At 33.7% G+C, this 19,819-nt stretch overlaps 1 protein-coding gene and 1 long non-coding RNA gene across 2 annotated transcripts; one reads left to right on the forward strand and one right to left on the reverse strand.

Moving 5' to 3' along the window:
* Window positions 1–275: 275 nt before the first annotated feature.
* On the reverse strand, window positions 276–1,667 carry LOC145566554 (F-box/FBD/LRR-repeat protein At2g26030-like). The gene has a single exon (XM_081625938.1). The coding sequence runs from the start codon at window positions 1,665–1,667 to the stop codon at window positions 276–278; it is 1,392 nt and encodes a 463-aa protein (XP_081482064.1).
* Window positions 1,668–11,577: 9,910 nt separating this feature from the next.
* Window positions 11,578–17,074, forward strand: LOC145568819 (uncharacterized). Its single transcript, XR_014095971.1, has 2 exons — window positions 11,578–12,141; window positions 16,841–17,074. It is a non-coding gene; the product is annotated as an uncharacterized LOC145568819 (long non-coding RNA).
* Window positions 17,075–19,819: the final 2,745 nt, after the last annotated feature.

The raw sequence follows: 19,819 nt of genomic DNA on the forward strand, positions 1-19,819 counted from the left end.
TTTATGTTTTCCTATATACTAACATACAACTCAAATGAGCTAATCAGCTACATTCACCTTTTTTTCGATATACAAAGATTTCCCAAAACTATAGCAATAACCAAAAATATAGCTCAGAGTAAGGTACTGATACTATAGCAGTTGATGAGCTCTATATGCATTACGGGGAAGGCAATACACTACCAATTCTAGTTTATAATTTGCATCTTGTTCTCCACTATGACAGCAGAAACTTGTATCGGTATAACATTAAGTTGTTGGGCAACAAAATTGGGTTAATAAGAAGATACAGGACTTACAACCTTAATCTGACAGCTTATCGAACTCTTAGGAAACCTGTACAATTGTTGACAAAACTCGGATTCCTTGCGTAACAGAAGGCTTTTATGTTCCTCAGATTTAGGCTCAGCAATAGTAATCAGAAGGGTTTCTAAAACTTTTGCTACCAATAGAATGTAACTAAGTAGCTTCAACTCATGTTTCCCTCCAACAAGATCCTTTAACATAATGCTCTTAACCTTAGTCAACAAACAAACTGGAACAATATCGAGTTCAACCCAACCAGCTCCATACCACGCAAAATCAATACGTTGCAACCTAATGATCTGCAGGTTTGGACAGAATTCAAGAAAGCGCATCAACCCTTTCCAAAATGTCGGAAAATGCAAGGACATTTCAAGGGATACAAGGCCTTGAAAAACCGGCAATGGATACTTGTTCATGTAATAGAAGGCAGGGGATATATTCCCTTGTAGAACAAGGGTCCTAACATTTGCAATTGATCTAACAAGCTCCCATTCGAGAGAACCTTTCGACGATACACCCCCATCAAAGGTTGTACAAACTTCTACATCAAACAATTTACTAGGGATTTTAGCAAAACAGAACTTGAGCAAATTAGGACCACTCACATTGAAGTATTCAAGCTTAGGAGCATCAATCAAAACTTTAGTAAGCGGCGAATAAGAAACGATTCCTATTCGCAGCAACTTCAAATTCAGACTAAATATCTCAATCGAGTTCTCATAATCCATCAATACCCCTTCAATCTGCAAATCTTCTAACACAGGACAAGATTTAACAAGTTTTCCCAAAAAATCAATATTATCATCATAAATACTAACATCAAGCTTTCTCAAATTCGGAAGATTAACACCATTTTCAGGCAATTTATAATCAAACCCAAACCCTAATTCAAGAACCTTCAATGACCTGCTCTCAAGCACAAAATCCGGCAATAGAATCCGATCAAAAAAATCATGGTTTGTGAAATTTACCTTAAACTCCTTAACACGGCGGTCAATAATGTGTTCAGCTAATAATTTGAATTGATCAGAACAATCAAATGGAGGCGGCGGAGCTTGAAATTCAAAAATTTCAATCTCTGGCGAAGAAAGCTGGTGTAGCACATCATCCATGACACTGAAAAACTTCTTGTAACATCCAAATGGGACGGTATCGGTATCGGAATCGACTCGAAACGTTGTAAGTTGGTTCCAAAAGTGAAACCACCGCCGGGATAAAATTCCGGTGGTTACTGCAGCGGTGAAGGGGAGAAGAGAGAGAATGTCGACGAGAATTGGGTCGGGAAGTGCGCTCAATCGATCATCACATTCGAATGGTGGATCAATTTTGATCTTTTTATTTGATTTGGAATTGGAATTCATGGTTTTTGTATTAGAGAAATTGGGGGAGTTTTGGGATGAATTAATTTTTTTTTGTTGGGGGTTATTGGAGAAATGGTGTTTGGGGGAGAAATTATATAGGCAAAAAAGTTTCAATGTTTTAAGGTAAGAATGTAAGATATCAGGAGTTTTAAAGTGTGAGCATGTTTGTCATGTGACTGGTGATGTCAAATTTCAAACCGAAACCGTTTAACTGTCCGAAACAAACCGACCCAAATGAGAACCGAATCGATTAAAAACCGTTTTTTTGAAACCGAAAATCAACCCGAACGTACGTGAATGAACCCGAAACCGAACCGATCCGAATAACGTTACACCGTATAAGAACCGAACTCGTTAATGAACCGAACCAGTTCTAAACCGAACTGAAATCAAACCGAACCGAAAAAGAACCAAACTGTTTCTAACCCGAAACCGCTTTCAATCCGAAACCGTTTGAACCGAGATAAAAACCGTTTACACCGAACCGTTAACAACCCGCGACCCGTTTGCACCGAACTATATATAAACCGAACCGTTTATTAACCGAACCGCTTGCAAACCGAATCGTTTTATGAACCGGACAGCTTATAAACGAATCGGCTACAAACTAGTAAGATTGGTATGGCTAAACTTGAAACAGAACATGATATGTATTTATAAAATCAATGAGAATTTGTATATAATTTGATGCCTATTTATGAAATGATGAAGTCTCGACTAAATATAAAATTTGTTAACCAACAAAAGGTTAGCAAGTACTATCAAATTTCAATCCAAAACCATTTAACTGCCTGAATCCAAACGACTCGATAAACAATCGATTTTTTGAAACCGAAAATCGACTCGAACCGTAATTTAGTAAACTCGAAATGGAACCGATTCGAATAACGTTAAACCGTAGAAGAATCGAACCAGTTATTAAATTGAATCGAAAAAGAACCAAACTAGTTATAAATTGAACCGAAAAAGAACCGAACTAGTTATAAACTGAACCGGAAAAAACCGAACTGTTTTTAACCCGAAACCGTTTCCAACCCTAAACTGTTTAAACCGGGATAAAAATCGTTTACACCGAACCGTTAACAAACCGTGACCCGTCTGCACCGAATCGTTTACTACCCAGACTGTTTACAACGCGAACCGAATTAAAACCGCTCAAGAATAAACCGAAACGAATCGAACCGATAACTATTTAAACTAAACTGAAACTGACCCGCGAGACACTTAAACTGATTTAAAACCGACCCGATTTAATACCGAACCGATTTCAAACCGAACCGAACCGAACCCAAACTGTCAAACCGTTTGACAGTACTACTTGTGACTCATATCATCAAAAGTGGAACTTTTAGGCCGTTGCTAGAAAAATTAAAATAAAAATAAACTATTCCCTCCACTTATCTTTTTTACAAGTTTTATTATAACATAAAATATAATTAGTAGAAAAGACAAATAATATATATGAGAACCCATATATATGTCAGGATCTAGTGAAAATCACCCTTTATGTGAAAACTCATTCCTTATGTGAGGACAAATCTCAGCCATTAGATTGTATTAAATCCAACAGCTGAGATTGTTCAACTACTAATGGCAATAATGTAATTCTTAAAACAAACACATCAGTCCCCAAAACCCACATTACATACAATTTGTATACTCCTTTTTCTCTCTTTTCAAAACTGAAGGTGAGATTACAATGAAGACTTAAAATTGAAGATTGACGATTTCTCTCTCCTCTTCTTCACTGCTAATTTAACAAATGAGCAAAAACTTAGTTGCTCATTTGTCAAATGAGCAAACATTTCTTTAATCAACAAGCATTTCTTTGCTCATTTGTGAAATGAGCAACCATTAGTTTGCTCATTTGGGTAGGTAGGGCTATGTAAGAAGGGGTCCCCTGTTGCCAATAAACTTTTCCCGGCTGCTCCGGACCGAATAGAGCTTACCTACGAGCACATGGCTTTCTTCGACGGGCTTTCTCTCGTAAAGCCAAAGACTCCCCAAGACAAAGTACAACTGTTGGGAAAAGGACATGATCAATAGAACCTGGCTGGATCCGGGTTGGGGGCGTACTCATTTCACAAATGATCAAAGTAAAATAAGCAAACATTTCTTTGATCATTTAATTTGGGAAATGAGCAGTCAATTTTTTTATCATTTAGCAGAGGAGCAAATAGTTAGTTGCTCATTTGTCAAATGAGCAAATACTTAGTTGCTAATATCACAAATTGGTAGGAAAAATGGACCTTCCTACGGAATTTCCATCGAAAACACTTTTCCGACGGAATTCATTCGTCGAAAGGTATTTTCCGGCACCGGAAAAATCCGTCGAAAACCTCCGACGGACACAAATCCGTCGGAAATTTGCGAGGGAATTAACGTCACCACTGACTTAAAAAAATATGCCGCGCCACCACCGGCACGACGTTTCACAACCTCCAACCCCCACCATCAAACCCCCATCCGACCACCAGTAACCCCTACCCTAACCACCACCAACCCCCACCACCAAACCCCCAAACCTCCAGGCCCGATCTAAACCCCAACTAACCTCCCTCCCTTCAGCCCCTATTTAGCCCCTACCCACCAAGAACCACCACTGACCTCCCTCCCTTCGCACCCTATTTAAACTCTAACTCTAATGCCCCACCACCACCAGCCCCCACCACCACTAACCACCACGACACCGCAACACAAAAAAACAAACCGACCACAACCCAAATCTACCCACCACAACCTCGCCAACCCCACCCCCAAAACCCGTACTCCGATAGCCGCCACCACCACCGCCATAAATTTTAAAAAATTAAACCCAAAAAACAACAAAATAAAGTTGAAATTAAGAAAAAAAGAGATAAATACCTTAATTTGACCGAACAAAACCTCGAAATTAGGTTTATAAGGCCAAATTTGACCATGAAAACTCTAGAGTTTTTATGGTCGAATTTGATCTGAAAACCTTTGTTAATGCCTTTGTTGTTGTTGTTGTTGTTCATGCGTGTTGGAGGAAACAGAACGAGAAGAGATGAGAGAAGGAGAAGAGAGAAAAAAAATCCGGCAAGAAAGAGGAGGAAATAGAACGAGAAGAAGAAGAAATAGGGAAGGAGAACGTTGAGGACGAGAAGAAGAAGGGGAGAGAGAAGGAGAACGTTGAGGAGTGATAGGAGAATGAAGAGAAAATTGAAGAGGAGAGAGAAGAAAGGGAATGAAGAGGAGAAGGGGGAAAGAGAAAAAACAGAAGCGGACAACAAGCTATGAAAAGAGGGAACTTATCCTCTTAGGGTTTTCTAAAAAACAAAATTTAAAAAAAAAATATTATTTCGACGGAAAATCCGTCGAAAATTTTTGACAGATTCTTATTACGTCGGAAAATGTACTTTTCGAGGGGAAAATCCATCGAAAAGTACATAATTTTCGACAAATTTATACTCCGTCGGAAATTTCTGACGGATTTTCGACGGAATCTTTAATTCCGTCAGAAATATCCGACAGAATAAAAATCTGTCGGAAATTTTGATATTTCCGACGGATTTACGTGTCCTTCGGAACTATTCCGTCGAAATTCGACCTGATTCTAGTAGTGAAACCTAGTCGCTCATTTGTCAAATGTGCAAAGATTTCTTTAATAATTCATTAAATCAAAAGCATTTCTTTGCTCATTTGTGAAATGAGCAACCATTAGTTTTCTCATTTGTCAAATAGGCAAATAATTAGTTACTCATTTGAAAAATAAGCAAACATTTCTTTGATCATTTGGAAAATGAGCAATCAATTTTTCGCTCATTTAGAAAATGAGCAAATAGTTTGTTGCTCATTTGTCAAATGAGCATATACTTAGTTGCTAATTTAACAAATGAGCAAACTTAGTGCTCATTTGTCAAATGAACAAACATTTCGAACGAAAATTGATCGTAAATCGCGAAAAATCGCAAAAAATTGACAAAAACCTTAATTAATGAAGAATTCAATTGACGAAAACCTTAATTAATCAAACTAAAATCAAACTTTAATCAATGAAAATCAAACTTTAATCAATGAAAATCAAACTAAAATCAACGAAAATCACCTTGAAAAAGAGTCAATGAAGTTTGAAGAAGAATTGATGAAGAATCAAAGTAAATAGCAGTAAGAAAGAGAGTAGAGAAATCGAAGGAGGAGAGAGAAAATGGCGTGTTGAATGAAGGAGGAGAGAGAAAACTCAAAAAATTATTTTTTGAAAATATGTTTCATTGGGATAAATTGTAGCCATTGGATGCAATTGATCCAACAGTTGTGATATGTCCTCACATATAATATGGTTCTCACATAAGTGATGTGGTCTTATATGATCTCATTCTTATATATATATATATATATATATATATAATAACGTAAGGATCTATGTTCTCTCCACCTTAGAAAAACGAGTAGTATTTAATAAAAATCAGTAATTGTAAAGAAGAAATCATTTAAGTAAAAATAATAAGTTGAACCAAAATAATTTCATTTAAGTAAGGAAATTTTGTCTAAAAAAACACATTTTTGTCAAAAACCACCCACAATAAAATATGTTGCCCAAGACCACCCAATTTTAAACATTTGTTGTAAACGCCACCTGATTCCATATTCCGATGTTGACCCAAAAATCCGACATTGACCTACCCCACATGACTTGTATATGACTTTTAATTAACCCCCCCTTCTTTTTTTTCCTACGAAAATTTTGGTGCCCTCCATTCTCTCTCTTTAATCTCTTCTCTCTGTTCTCTCTCTCCTCTGTTATCTGCAACCTCAAAGCAAAATCATGGCCACACCTTTATCGCGAAACACCTGCTATTTCCCATCACCATTAGAAACTTTCCACGTACTCAAATACAAGGTTGCGGGGTTGGTTTCGAGAATTAGCGTGAGGATGAGGTAGTGGGTCTGGGTTTTCAAGGCAGGGCGAGGTATTTGGGGTGGTGGGTCTAAGGTTACTTGTGGTGGGGGTAGGTTTGCGAAGTGGTGTAGGTAAATTTGGGGAAAAGGAGAAGAGCGGTTGTGGTGGGTTTTTGGTTAGTGGGCTTGGATCTGGAGAAGAGGTGGATTTAGGTGGTGGAGGTGGTCGAGTTTTTGATTTTTCATGATTGGTGGAGGTGGCTGCATTTCGTGGTTGTGTAGGTGGGTTTTTCTGGGTGGTTTTAGGTGAAGGGGTGGATTCAGGCGGTGGAATTCGCTAGGTTTTTGGGGTGGTTGTGGCGGTTGTGACGATGGATGGGTCTGTGGTGGTGGTGATGTGGTTTGGTGGGTGGTCATTAAAAGTCACGTACCTAAGTCAACGTCGGAGTCTATGGTCAATGATAGAATGTTGAGTCAGGTGGTTATTGACAACAAAAATTTAAATTTGGGCGGTGTTGGGCAAAAAATCTTTAAGTGGGTGCATGGTTTTTGACAAAAAAGTGTTTTTAGCGGGTTGTTTTAGACAAAATTTCCTTTCAGTAAAAATAATTTCAATTTACCAAAAATAAGGTGAATAAAATAGGGTCTAAGTACATTTAAAATATATCCTCTCTCCTCTTTCTTCTCTTCTAGCTAGGATTTATAATTTTTTGCCGTATAGGGCGAAATTAGTCTAATTTTTTTTTAAAAAAACTATTTTCGACCCTTTTTTTCTTATATTTTAGGTTTCAATAACTCTACACAAGTAGTGTAGATAGTCCCCATCTCCCTCTTGTGTACTGTCTCCCTAAGGTGAAGTTTTTTGTTTTTTTTAGTATAGTTGTTTGTATTTCGTTAGGGTTTATATATGTGTCATGGCTTATCAAAAAAGTAATTATCTTTTGCCCTATTATTAGTCATACTTTGTTTGGGATCGCAGCGATTGTCGAATTCTCAAATGCGTTCAAGCGAATCAGATAATAATTATCCTTACGGCTTAAACAAATCGTTAGATCGTGTTTCCGAAAAGGCTGCAAATTTCAGCGATGTGTGCAACGAATGTACCACGTTGCAAGATCTTCTCAATGATCATTGCATTAATGAAGGGAACCTTTATTTTATTTTATTTTATGTATTTGATAATTTATATTTCATTTGTAGATGTCGGATGTTTTTATTAATGAATTGATTTTGTTAAAAAAAAGGGGGGGCCTAAGTGGGGTTGGAAGAGAAAAGAAATAATAAAATATTTGTGATAGTGGAATTAATGAAATATAATAAAATAATAGTGGGTCTTTACCAAATACAAAAGTGATGTAATTATTATAAAGCAGAATAAATGAAATGTATTGCGATTATTAAGAAATGGATGGAATATGATTATCCCACAAAAACTAAGAAAAATACATGCACCCCGCTAACTAAAGTTTGTTTTTTTTTAATATGTTGTACACGGTTATTCCCTATACTTTTACTCCCTTTGTTTTTGCATCATTTTGATTTATGCATAATTCTGATGCTCTTTTTGACTTAATTTATTACTACGATAAATTGAATAAATGTTACCCTATAATATTTAAAATATCATTGAATAAACATTATTATTTAATATATCATTAAATTTATTACAATGTCTATTTTCATTTAAAAAAATTATAATTTTTAATGATAAATAATTACAGATATTAATGGTCAAAGTTAAGATTCGGTAAATGTAACAATTAAAGTGATACAAATAAAATATAAAAAAAAGAAGTATTTAAGTGTCCCACTTTGACTAGGCATGTATGTCGATGAAGAAATTTGACGAAATTAAAGTAGAAATTTGACCAAAAATATCTTGATAATCAATAAATATAAATAATAAAGGTTGATATTCGACAACTATATTGAGGTATTCCAATAAATTAAAGACCTATGTAGCTATATTTTTTGTAATGTACACATCACTAATATGGGTCAAAGTGTCTTAGGTGAATAGTGCAAAAAGTCAACATGACGCACTTAAATAAAAGCGGAGGGAGTATTGCATGTACGCAATATAAAAAAATATGAAAAATACAAGTTTGCGTAACATAAAGTAAGATAAAGAATGTAAAAAAAAGTGGGTTTATATAAGAGCATCTTCGACCACGATATAAAATTTTATATCATCTCTTTTTGTATATACTACTTTCTCACTTCACCACATGATCATCTATACCACAATTGTAATACTCCGTATTTTTATGTATTTTTATAAAGTATTTAAGTATTTATAAAATGTATTTTTAAGGTCTCAAGTATTTTAATTAAATATTTTAAAGGGTTAAAGTATTTTAATTATAAGGTTTTATAAAAATAAAATATATTTTGGGCCAAACGTTTACTAATTATTGGCCTTATTTAAAATGTCGTATGTAAACTATTCCTACATACTTCTAGTGGACCTACCCATTCCATTTAAGTAAGCACAATTCTTTATTTGAACACTCCTGGGTCAAATATTCCATAACTCAAGCCCATTTATTTATTAAGCCCAAACTTAAACCCTATTCTCTACTCTCCTTCTTGTTTTAATTATTATTCCTATAATTATATATTTTGAGTATTGATTTTAATTGTTTAACATGATTATTATGTTTTATGATTATGTTTTGATGATTAAAGATTGCAAATTTTAGAATATAAAGTGCTTTGTTTTCAGATTTTATAAAGTGTTAAAAGTTGGGGTTTTAATTATAAAAGAATTGGTTTTTAGGGTTCTAACTTGCAATTAATTTGGGGGTTTTATATATGTATGGATTGTAAGTGATAATAAAGCTTAAAGATTGTTTCTTTATGGAGTTTTAATGGGTTTTTGTTGATATAATAATGCTAGAATTTTATTTTAAGTACTACTTTTGTGTTTTTATAAATAAAAAGGGTTTAATTACCCATAAGTGGAAAAGGTTTTAAATTGGTTTTAATTGAATTTTCAGATTTATTTGAGGGATTTAAACCTTAAAAAGTATGCTGTAATTTTATATAAGCACTATAATTAAGTTTCTACTTTTAGGTTTTAGTTACCCACTTAAAGAAAGAGTTTTAAAGGTTTTAAACCAAAATTTCAGCTTGTTAGAGAGCTTTTAAAGTGTTTAAAAGTTGCTGGAAATTTGTGTAATCAAGGGATTAATTGAGTTTATATACTTGGTGTAGGAGATTTTAAGTTGAGTAATTTCTAGCATTGTGGCTAGTTGGAAAGATGAATTGAGGTAGGATATATCATTATGCGTAGTACCATGTTAGGAAGTTAAATTGGTATCAAGTATGAGATTAGTATCATGTTAAGTTGTGTTGTGATATTTGGATTGATGGATTGGTAATCCATATCTATACGTAAGCACGTGAATATATTGGAATAATTATTGTGAGCTTAATACAAGTTGAAAGTAATTGAATCATGTTATATCACTCTTATATAAACCCACCTTATGTTTATTGAACAGAACTAAAGTTATATTTATTGAGCATGATTCATGATTTTATTCTCACCCATTCATTATTGGAGTTGAGTCAAGAAAGTTTTATTTACCCACCCACATAAGTTGAGGTCGAGACAAGAAGTTAGTTTATTATCAGTCACATAAGTTGAGATTGAGTCAAGGAAATTATTAGTGCATTTTATGCACCAAGGTAGCAATCGTGTAATTTTGTGCACAAAATTAGGCAAGGAACCTTAATTAAAATAAATAGTATCTGCTCACTAATTAATTCAAGAATGAATTGGAAGTATGTGTTGAATGTTGTTATGTTTATTCTTGATTGATTGGTTGGAGTCTTCACATGTTAAATTGGTAAATCATGTAAAGTGTAAGAGGATACGCACCAAAACTCTTGAAACATATATACCTTGAGTATGAACATATGGGGGGAATTATGGGGTTTTCTATTTAACCATAGCTTCTACAAGTGTACATGACGTTGTACTTTCTTTTATTATAATGCGTTGGAATTCCGTCACGAAGTGTGACATAGTAGGTGCCATTTGGGGGTGGCTCCCTGATTGGAAGCTCTATTTTTAATGGGCTATTTTTAAGGAATGAAAACCGTTCGATGCGTTATCCAAAACTATTTATTAATGAAATAAAGTAGAGTCGTGAATCAAAGGTAAGTTGACTTGTATTGTATGGCGAGCATGAAATTTTTCATTTTTTTATTGTCTATTGTTAGGATATTCATGTTAGTGTGATTATTCTTATTAGTGCATATGTACTCGGCTTTTGCTGATTCGTAGCTTGATGTTTGTGTTTGGCTTTTCTTTGTATTGGCCCTACTATGACCCATTTTATATTCCGAGTAGCGAGGTTGAAATAAATAGAAGTACGAATAGAAGGAGCATATCAAGCATGATGGGATTGAGCGAAGAGGGTTATATGTTTATTTGTTATTATTTATTGTATTGGATTATTTATGTAATTGTAACACTAACATTAATTATTGTTTTTACTTTAGTTGGTTTTTAAAAAGCGTCTTTAATGGTTCCAATTTATTGGTTTGATGTAAGTTGGTTTTAAAGTTGAGTTTGGTTTTATTACACTAGTGGAAAAAATCTTATTTGTAACAAGCTATTTGTAACGGGCATATGAATTCCCGTTACAATTACATCATTTGTAACGGGCAAATTCGGGCAAATTCAATGTCCGTTACAAAAAAGTTGTGACTTGTGGGAAAAGAGATATTTGTAACGGACAGATTGGTGCCCGTTACTAATAAGTTGTTATTCGTAACGGGCGGTGTTCTGCCCGTTACGAATAATCGACTAATCGTAACCAACAAGTCTTGCCCGTTACAAATAGAAAAGTCAACAAAATTTTGACCTAGTTATTTGTAACGAACAAGGAGTGTCCGTTACGAATAAGGTTTCAAAGTAAACCCTAAAATTTTAATTTCCCTTTTCTCACTCTCTCTCTCTCAAAATATTTCCCCTTTCTCTATCCAATATTGAACCAGCTCCCGCGTCGCTCACCTCCGTCAACTCCATTAAAGCAGCTCCAAGCTCAGTTCGGTCTTTTCGGGTTTCCTATTTCTCTCTCCTGCTTTTAATTTGCTCCTCTCATCCTTACTCTTCTCCTAAGCATCCTCCATTAAAGCGCACTTTGAGTTCTCCATTAAAGCGCACTCTGAGTTCTCCATTGAAGCGCACTCTGAGTTCTCCATTAAAGCGCACTCTGAGTTCTCGGTCTTCTCCAAACTCCGGTGGTCCCTCTCGTCGCGACTCCCTCTCTTAGTCCCAAGCTCTCTCCATTGAAGCAACTCAAGCTCTCAAGTTCTCAGTCTTGTAAGCTCGGTCCTGTAGGCTCGGTCCTGCTCAAGAAATTCCCATCAATAGCTTCCCGTAAGCTCAATTTGATGCTATCCTTCTCTCTCCTCCCCCAATTTCATAACCCTTGTTTCAATTAATACTGGTAATTTAGTCACTGAAAATTAATTCCATAAAAAAACGGCAAAACCTGAGCTCTACAGCTTTTGGGTTTCATGCGCTTTCACTCTCTCCACCAGTTTCTCTTTCCTACTTTCTCTCTCTAACTACTTCGAACCACTGCCATGGCTTCCAGTAAGTCCTTCTTTCTCTCTCCTCTTTCAATCAAACCCTTTAATTTCAATCAAAGTTTGCATCTTTCTGCTGTAATCATCACTTTCCCTTGTGTTTATATACCCATTGTCTTGTTATGGTTGTTGATTTTGCTCTTAATTTTATGGAATTTGGTTTTTGGGTTCTGTTGAATAATGCTTATAAATTAGTGGGTGAATTAGATTTAATTTTATCACACCCTATAAATTTGATGTATTGTATTCTTATTTATATATTGCATGATTTTTGTTGTTGTATTGTTTGCATCGAAATTGTGTTTACATCGAGTGAAAAAAAACAAAATTGTTTCTTGAAAATTATTCAATTGAATTTGATAAGTTCTATCATGCTGTTGGAATTGGAAATAGAGCCTGAATCAAAAGGCCTGAACATAGTAAATGTTTCTGTAGTTTAGTTACTTAAATGTTGGTCTTCTATTATTTTTCTTCATGTAGGGATTGTAAATTTAATTAGTAGATTGGCATTAGAACAAATTAAGTCTAATTTCATACATTGTTAGTTGATTCAATGAGCCGAGTTCGTTAGATGTTTGCATTAGGTGTTAGTATGGAAATCTTTGAGAAAAAATTAACCAATGGATATTAGTTTTTACCTGCTTGGTTGTGTGAAAAATTAGAATGACATGAAGGTTATTTACATGGCTTACTGTTGTATTTCGTAGTATGTTTAATTATTTAATTATTTAATATTCAGGGACATTGAGTTCTCTTAAACTTATAGTCTATTACGGAGTATACAAGTTATTTCAGATATGCACATGCTGAGTTATCTGGGCTGAAAACTAAGATAGCTAGCCTGTATGTTATGTGAAAGGTGAGGTTTTCCTGGTGAGCCTTGCCAAGAGTACATGTATATTTTCTTTCTGATCTAATGTTATTAGTTTATTACAACTATTGCGAGCATTGAGTTAGATGTTTCTAGGTTTGTGGCCTGTATAACAATTCCCTCTCTTGCCTAATATTGTTTTTATTGTAGTTGTTTGTGTTTATGGTTTCTATTGGTCAGGGCCTCACCTTTTAGGGTTCAGCTAATTTTCTCCTCCCATAATCCTATTATTAAGTTTAACTAGACTTCTTATTAGTAGTATGTTGTTGTAAAGTTGGACTTATTATCATTATTAAGGCTTCGTTTGATTTTTTGTAAAACATTTTCGATGTAAAATGATTTTCATGGAAAACAAAATTATAAAATTAGTTTTCCATTATTTGTTGCATGTAAAAAAAATGATGGAAAACAAGGAAACTGAAAGGGGAAGTAAAGAGGTTGTAAGAGGATGTACAAAGAGGAGTGATGGTTAGTAATGTTAAGTTCTTCTGGTCACTAAATTTTTATCATTTTAAAGTTTCTTCTTTTAGAAATGTCAACTTTGTTTCTGCTACTTGATTATAAGTTTTAGTATTGGTGACTTGAATAAACTATTTGTTTATAATCAAAAGAGCCATTATAGTTTATACTCTCATTAGTGGCATAACCTAAAGAGAGAAATCAGTTTTAAAATGTGATGCTCTAGTTATTGTTTTATTAAGGCAAAATTGGTATAAACCACTCATTTTTAAATGCAATTGCATGGTTATCTTATTTTGCATCAAAATACTTGTTTTATATGGATGAAGTACCTTCAATCTAACCTAGGCTAAGACCTTTTCTCCTGGAAGTGTGAAGTTTTCTGGTATATCAGCTTCATAATCACGTGTCTAAATTCCAATCGTGTCCCTTAGGAAATTTTGAAGTCTTTTTGGCTTCATATGCTCCCAAAAGTGAGTAAATGGTCTTTTTTCATTGATTTCAATTCATAGAAACCAAAATATAAGTTAATTATGGATGATATGTGTTTTATTTCTATAATTTGGACTAATACATGAAAGATGGGAAAGATAGAAGTCTCTTAAGCAATTTTGAAGCCTTTTTGGCTCTAAATGCTCCCAAAAGTGAGTAAATGGTCATATTTCATTGATTTCAATTCATAGAAACAAAAATATAAGTTAATTATGGATGTTATGTGTTTATTTCTATAATTTGGACTAATACATGAAAGATGGGAAAGATAAAAGTCCCTTGGGCAATTTTGAAGCCTTTTTGGCTCTAAATGCTCCCAAAAGTGAGTAAATGGTCACTTTTCATTGATTTCTATTCATTGAAACCAAAATATTGATGTTATGTGTTTTATTTCTATAATTTGGACTAATACATGAAAGATGGGAAAGATAGAAGTCCCTTATGCAATTTTGAAGCCTTTTTGGCTCTAAATGCCTCCAAAAATGAGTAAATGGTCACTTTTCATTGATTTCAATTCATAGAAACCAAAATATAAGTTAATAATGAATGTTATGTGTTTTATTTATATAATTTGGACCATTACATGAAAGATGGGAAAGATAGAAGTCCCTTAGGCAATATTGAAGCCTTTTTGGCTCTATATGCTCCCAAAAGTGAGTAAATGGTCATATTTTATTGATTTCAATTCATAGAAACCAAAATATATGTAAATTAAAGATGTTATGTGTTTTATTTCTATAATTTGAACCAATACATGAACGACGGGAAAGATAGAAGTCCCTTAGGCAATTTTGAAGCTTTTTTGGCTCTAAATGCTCCCAAAAGTGAGTAAATGGTCATATTTCATTGATTTCAATTCATAGAAACCAAAATATAAGTTAATAATGAATGTTATGTGTTTTATTTATATAATTTGGACCATTACATGAAAGATGGGAAAGATAGAACTCCCTTAGGCAATATTGAAGCCTTTTTGGCTTTATATGCTCCCAAAAGTGAGTAAATGATCCTATTTCATTGATTTCAATTCATAGAAACCAAAATATAAGTTAATAATGGATGTTATGTGTTTTATTTCTATAATTTGGACCAATACATGAAAGATGGGAAAGATAGAAGCCCCTTAGGCAATTTTGAAGCCTTTTTGGCTTTATATGCTCCCAAAAGTGAGTAAATGGTCCAATTTCATTGATTTCAATTCATAGAAACAAAAATATTAGTTAATTATGGATTTTATGTGTTTATTTCTATAATTTGGACTAATACATGAAAGATGGGAAAGATAAAGTCCCTTAGGCAATTTTGAAGCCTTTTTTGCTCTAAATGCTCCCAAAAGTGAGTAAATGGTTCTATTTCATTGATTTCTATTCATTGAAACCAAAATATTGATGTTATGTGTTTTATTTCTATAATTTGGACTAATACATGAAAGATGGGAAAGATAGAAGTCCCTTATGCAATTTTGAAGCCTTTTTGGCTCTAAATGCTTCCAAAAGTGAGTAAATGGTCACTTTTCATTGATTTCAATTCATAGAAACCAAAATATAAGTTAATAATGAATGTTATGTGTTTTATTTATATAATTTGGACCATTACATGAAAGATGGGAAAGATAGAAGTCCCTTAGGCAATATTGAAGCCTTTTTGGCTTTATATGCTCCCAAAAGTGAGTAAATGATCCTATTTCATTGATTTCAATTCATAGAAACCAAAATATAAGTTAATAATGGATGTTATGTGTTTTATTTCTATAATTTGAACCAATACATGAACGACGAGAAAGATAGAAGTCCCTTAGGCAATTTTGAAGCCTTTTTGGCTTTATATGCTCCCAAAAGTGAGTAAATGGTCCAATTTCATTGATTTCAATTCATAGAAACCAAAATATAAGTTAATAATGGATGTTGTGTGTTTTATTTCTATAATTTAGACCAATACATGAAAGATGGGAAAGATAGAAGCCCCTTAGGCAAATTTGAAGCCTTTTTAGCTTTATATGCTACCAAAAGGGAGTAAATGGTTCTATTTCATTGATTTCAATTCATAGAAACCAAAATATAAGTTAATTATAGATTTTGTGTGTTTTATTTCTATAATTTGGACCAATACATGAAAGATGGAAAAGATAGAAGTCCCTTAGGCAATTTTGAAGCCTTTTTGGCTTTATATGCTCCCAAAAGTGAGTAAATGGTCCTATTTCATTGATTTCAATTCATAGAAACCAAAATATAAGTTAATAATGGATGTTATGTGTTTTATTTCTATAATTTGGACCAATACATGAAAGATGGGAAAGATGGGAGCCCCTTAGGCAATTTTGAAGCCTTTTTGGCTTTATATGCTCCCAAAAGTGGGTAAATGGTCCTATTTCATTGATTTCAATTCATAAAAACCAAAATATAAGTTAATTATGGATGTTGTGTGTTTTATTTCTATAATTTAGACCAATACATGAAAGATGGGAAAGATAGAAGCCCCTTAGGCAAATTTGAAGCCTTTTTAGCTTTATATGCTACCAAAAGGGAGTAAATGGTTCTATTTCATTGATTTCAATTCATAGAAACCAAAATATAAGTTAATTATGGATGTTGTGTGTTTTATTTCTATAATTTGGACCAATACATGAAAGATGGGAAAGATAGAAGTCCCTTAGGCAATTTTGAAGCCTTTTTGGCTTTATATGCTCCCAAAAGTGAGTAAATGGTCCTATTTCATTGATTTCAATTCATAGAAACCAAAATATAAGTTAATTATGGATGTTATGTGTTTTATTTCTATATTTTGAGTTTTAATTCTATAATTTGGACCATCATATTTATTCAAATGATTGTTTTTATTATGGATTGTTTCTATTTTGTAACCTCATTTATATGTTTTTTTATAGGATTATTGTCCAAGGAAAGCCCCGTATGATGTTGACGAGTTGAATGTGGTTCGAGAACAATGGGCGCACTACTTTAGGACAAAGTATTTATTGAATGCATAACTATTTGCTTAGGTAGAACATTAGTAATATTATTAGTGTTGTTCGTTGTATGTGTTGGATAAATTTATACAAGTTCTTATTTGTAATATTATACTAGAATTTTTATATTATGTCGTATTAATTTTTACGAAAGTCGGTATAATTGTTTATCTACAGGAACAGGTTTATTATAACAGGTTTTAATTAAAATATATTAATTATATATAAATACATGCTGCCGAAATTTAATCAAAAAAAAATTTAATTTAATGACTATTTGTAACGGGCAAGGGATTTGTCAGTTACAAATAAGCACTTATTTGTAACGGGCGTTTTTGTTGCCCGTTACAAATAAGTACTTAATTATACACCATAAAACCTTATTCGTAACGGGTAGATAAAGTGTCCGTTACGAATAATGGGTTATTTGTAACGGGCGTTTTTAGTGCCCGTTACGAATAAGGACTTATTTTAGTTCAAAAAAGGACTTATTCGTAAAGGGCACCTGAAACGCCCGTTACGAATAACCGGTTATATGTAACGGACAACGCCTGTTAAGAATAATAATGGCCATCCGTAACGGCCGCATACGTAACGGACACTGCCCGTTACAGATGGGCCCTTTTTGTCCGTTACGGATGGCGTTTTTTCCACTAGTGTTAAACTTTATTTTATTTGAGTTTTAAAAATTTGACTTTCGTTGTGTGACTTTGAAAATAGCCTCAGCCGTTATCACGGTGGCGATAATACTTTAGATATTTTCTAAATATGATTTTTATTTGGAGTTAAAAGGTATTTTAAAGAAAGGAAATTTTCGGGGTATTACAACAGCACAATACTCCCTAAGTCCCCTTGTTATTACTTGTCTGTATCTCATTTTTAATAAAAGTTAAGAAAAGTAGATAAAATGTAAAATCATGTGTGAACATACATTGAAAATAATTACAAAAGGTATTATATTTTTCTTTTAAATGGAGAAAATAATGAAAATGCATTTAAGGCACTTGGTTTGTGCAATTATTACATATGAACACAAATTTTGAAGGGCATTTAGAGAATTTAGTTTTAGAAAAGGTAAAAAGGGAGGGTATGATGGTAATTTTGCGTAAATGAGAAATGGTAAAATGGGTCCAAAATTAATTTTATATACGTCCCAATGATCATGTGGGGGGCCCATTAATTGTTATTCCTAAAGTCATTAGGATTTACTTTAATTTTCTAAAGTAATCTAGAAGGTTCTTTTAAGTTCTAAAGAGATTAGGATTAATAAATATATTTGATTTTGAAAAGATAAAGGTTTTTATTTGGAATAAAACAAGTGTTTTAAGGATTAAATTTGATTTAATAACAGATAAGTACAGACTCTACTTAGCCAAATTCAATTGAAGAAGGACACTGTACGAATCTTATCATACATCATCCATCGCGTCAAGATAAGGTCCATCACGTCGCGATGGCTCTGTCGCGTCGCGATGAAGTACGTCGCATCACGATGTCGTTATCGCATCACGATGGGAGCAGTTTTACTCCGAGTCGATTTTAGACTCTTTTCTATCGCGATGAAGTCCGTCACGTTGCGATGAAGTCCGTCGCGTCGCGATGAAACTGTCGCGTCGCGATGACGCTGTCGCATCGCAATGGGAGCAATTTTACTCTGAGTCGACTTTAGACTCTTTTCTATCGTTTTCGGACAGTTTTCTCTATAAATAAGGTCGTATTTCCCCGTTTTCAATTCACCAACAATCACCATCTCTCTTTCTCTTTAAGCTAAAGCTTATTTTTTTTCTTTCTCTCTCTTGATTCCTAAGCCTTTCCTTTTCAAAATACAACATTTGTCTATCACGAGACTCAGACACACCTAGCCAAGCTCGAAGTTGCCTTCGCCCTAAACGTGAAAGGTTGATAATTTATGAGGGTTTGGTCCCAAATCCCTATTTCAATTATTTAAATTAATTGTTTGATTTAAAACTTTTATTGAAGTTACTAACGTGTGTATTATTTTGATAGAAAGAGATACGAGGCAACAAAGTGAGTAATTTCATTGCTCTATATCTTTAGAAAGCATGCTTGGATTATTTTAATTCCTAGTATCATGTTAGGATGTTATTTATTGCTTTTTCGTATCACGATTAGGTTGCTATCTATTTTCTTCTATCATGTTAGTATCATATTAGGGATAAAGCTTTAATTTTTAGTGTTTAGTGACATGCTAGGATTTGTTATTAATCATGTTAGTATCATGCCTAGGATCTTGCTATTATTATTATGCTTTGATAATATTGAGATGATGATGATGATTGTTGTGTCTATTATTATGTTGCTTGATATATTGTTGTTATTGTTTGATCATGCCCTCTCTTGCAGGTTTAAAGGAAATTTGTACTTGAAATCACGCCCTCTCATGGATCGTGAAGGGGTGTAACCTTCACCCTATGAACGGTTTACAAATTCACCAAACCATGGAAACAAGTTTAACTTGTGGGGTCCCATCCATACGAGCCAACCCTTCCAAAGGTAAGGCTTCTGCGCGATGCATTCAGACTCATAACCATGGACCCTCTTTTAGCTAACCTAATCCTTGAACTTTAGAGAACTAGAGCCATGGTTAGGTTGCAAACTCATTGCATCATATTGTGCTTATTTGACTATTTGTGCATTTTTACTTGTGCATAATCTATGTGTGTTTACACTAACCCTTTGTTTGACTTCTGTATAAGTCTAATAAACTAATTAATGACTAAAGGACTTTGCATAATTAATTAATTAATTAATATGGGTAATTAAAGTCTAATAAATTGACTAAACCTGACTTAGTACGACTATATGCTTGTCCTTTTAAGGTAGAACGTTGAAAACAGGCTAAGACTGACGTTTCAGTAATGACGTGAAGGTTTGACC

The sequence above is a fragment of the Chenopodium album genome, chromosome 11, assembly GCF_948465745.1.
Source record: "Chenopodium album chromosome 11, dcCheAlbu1.1, whole genome shotgun sequence".
Taxonomy (NCBI): Eukaryota; Viridiplantae; Streptophyta; class Magnoliopsida; order Caryophyllales; family Amaranthaceae; genus Chenopodium; species Chenopodium album.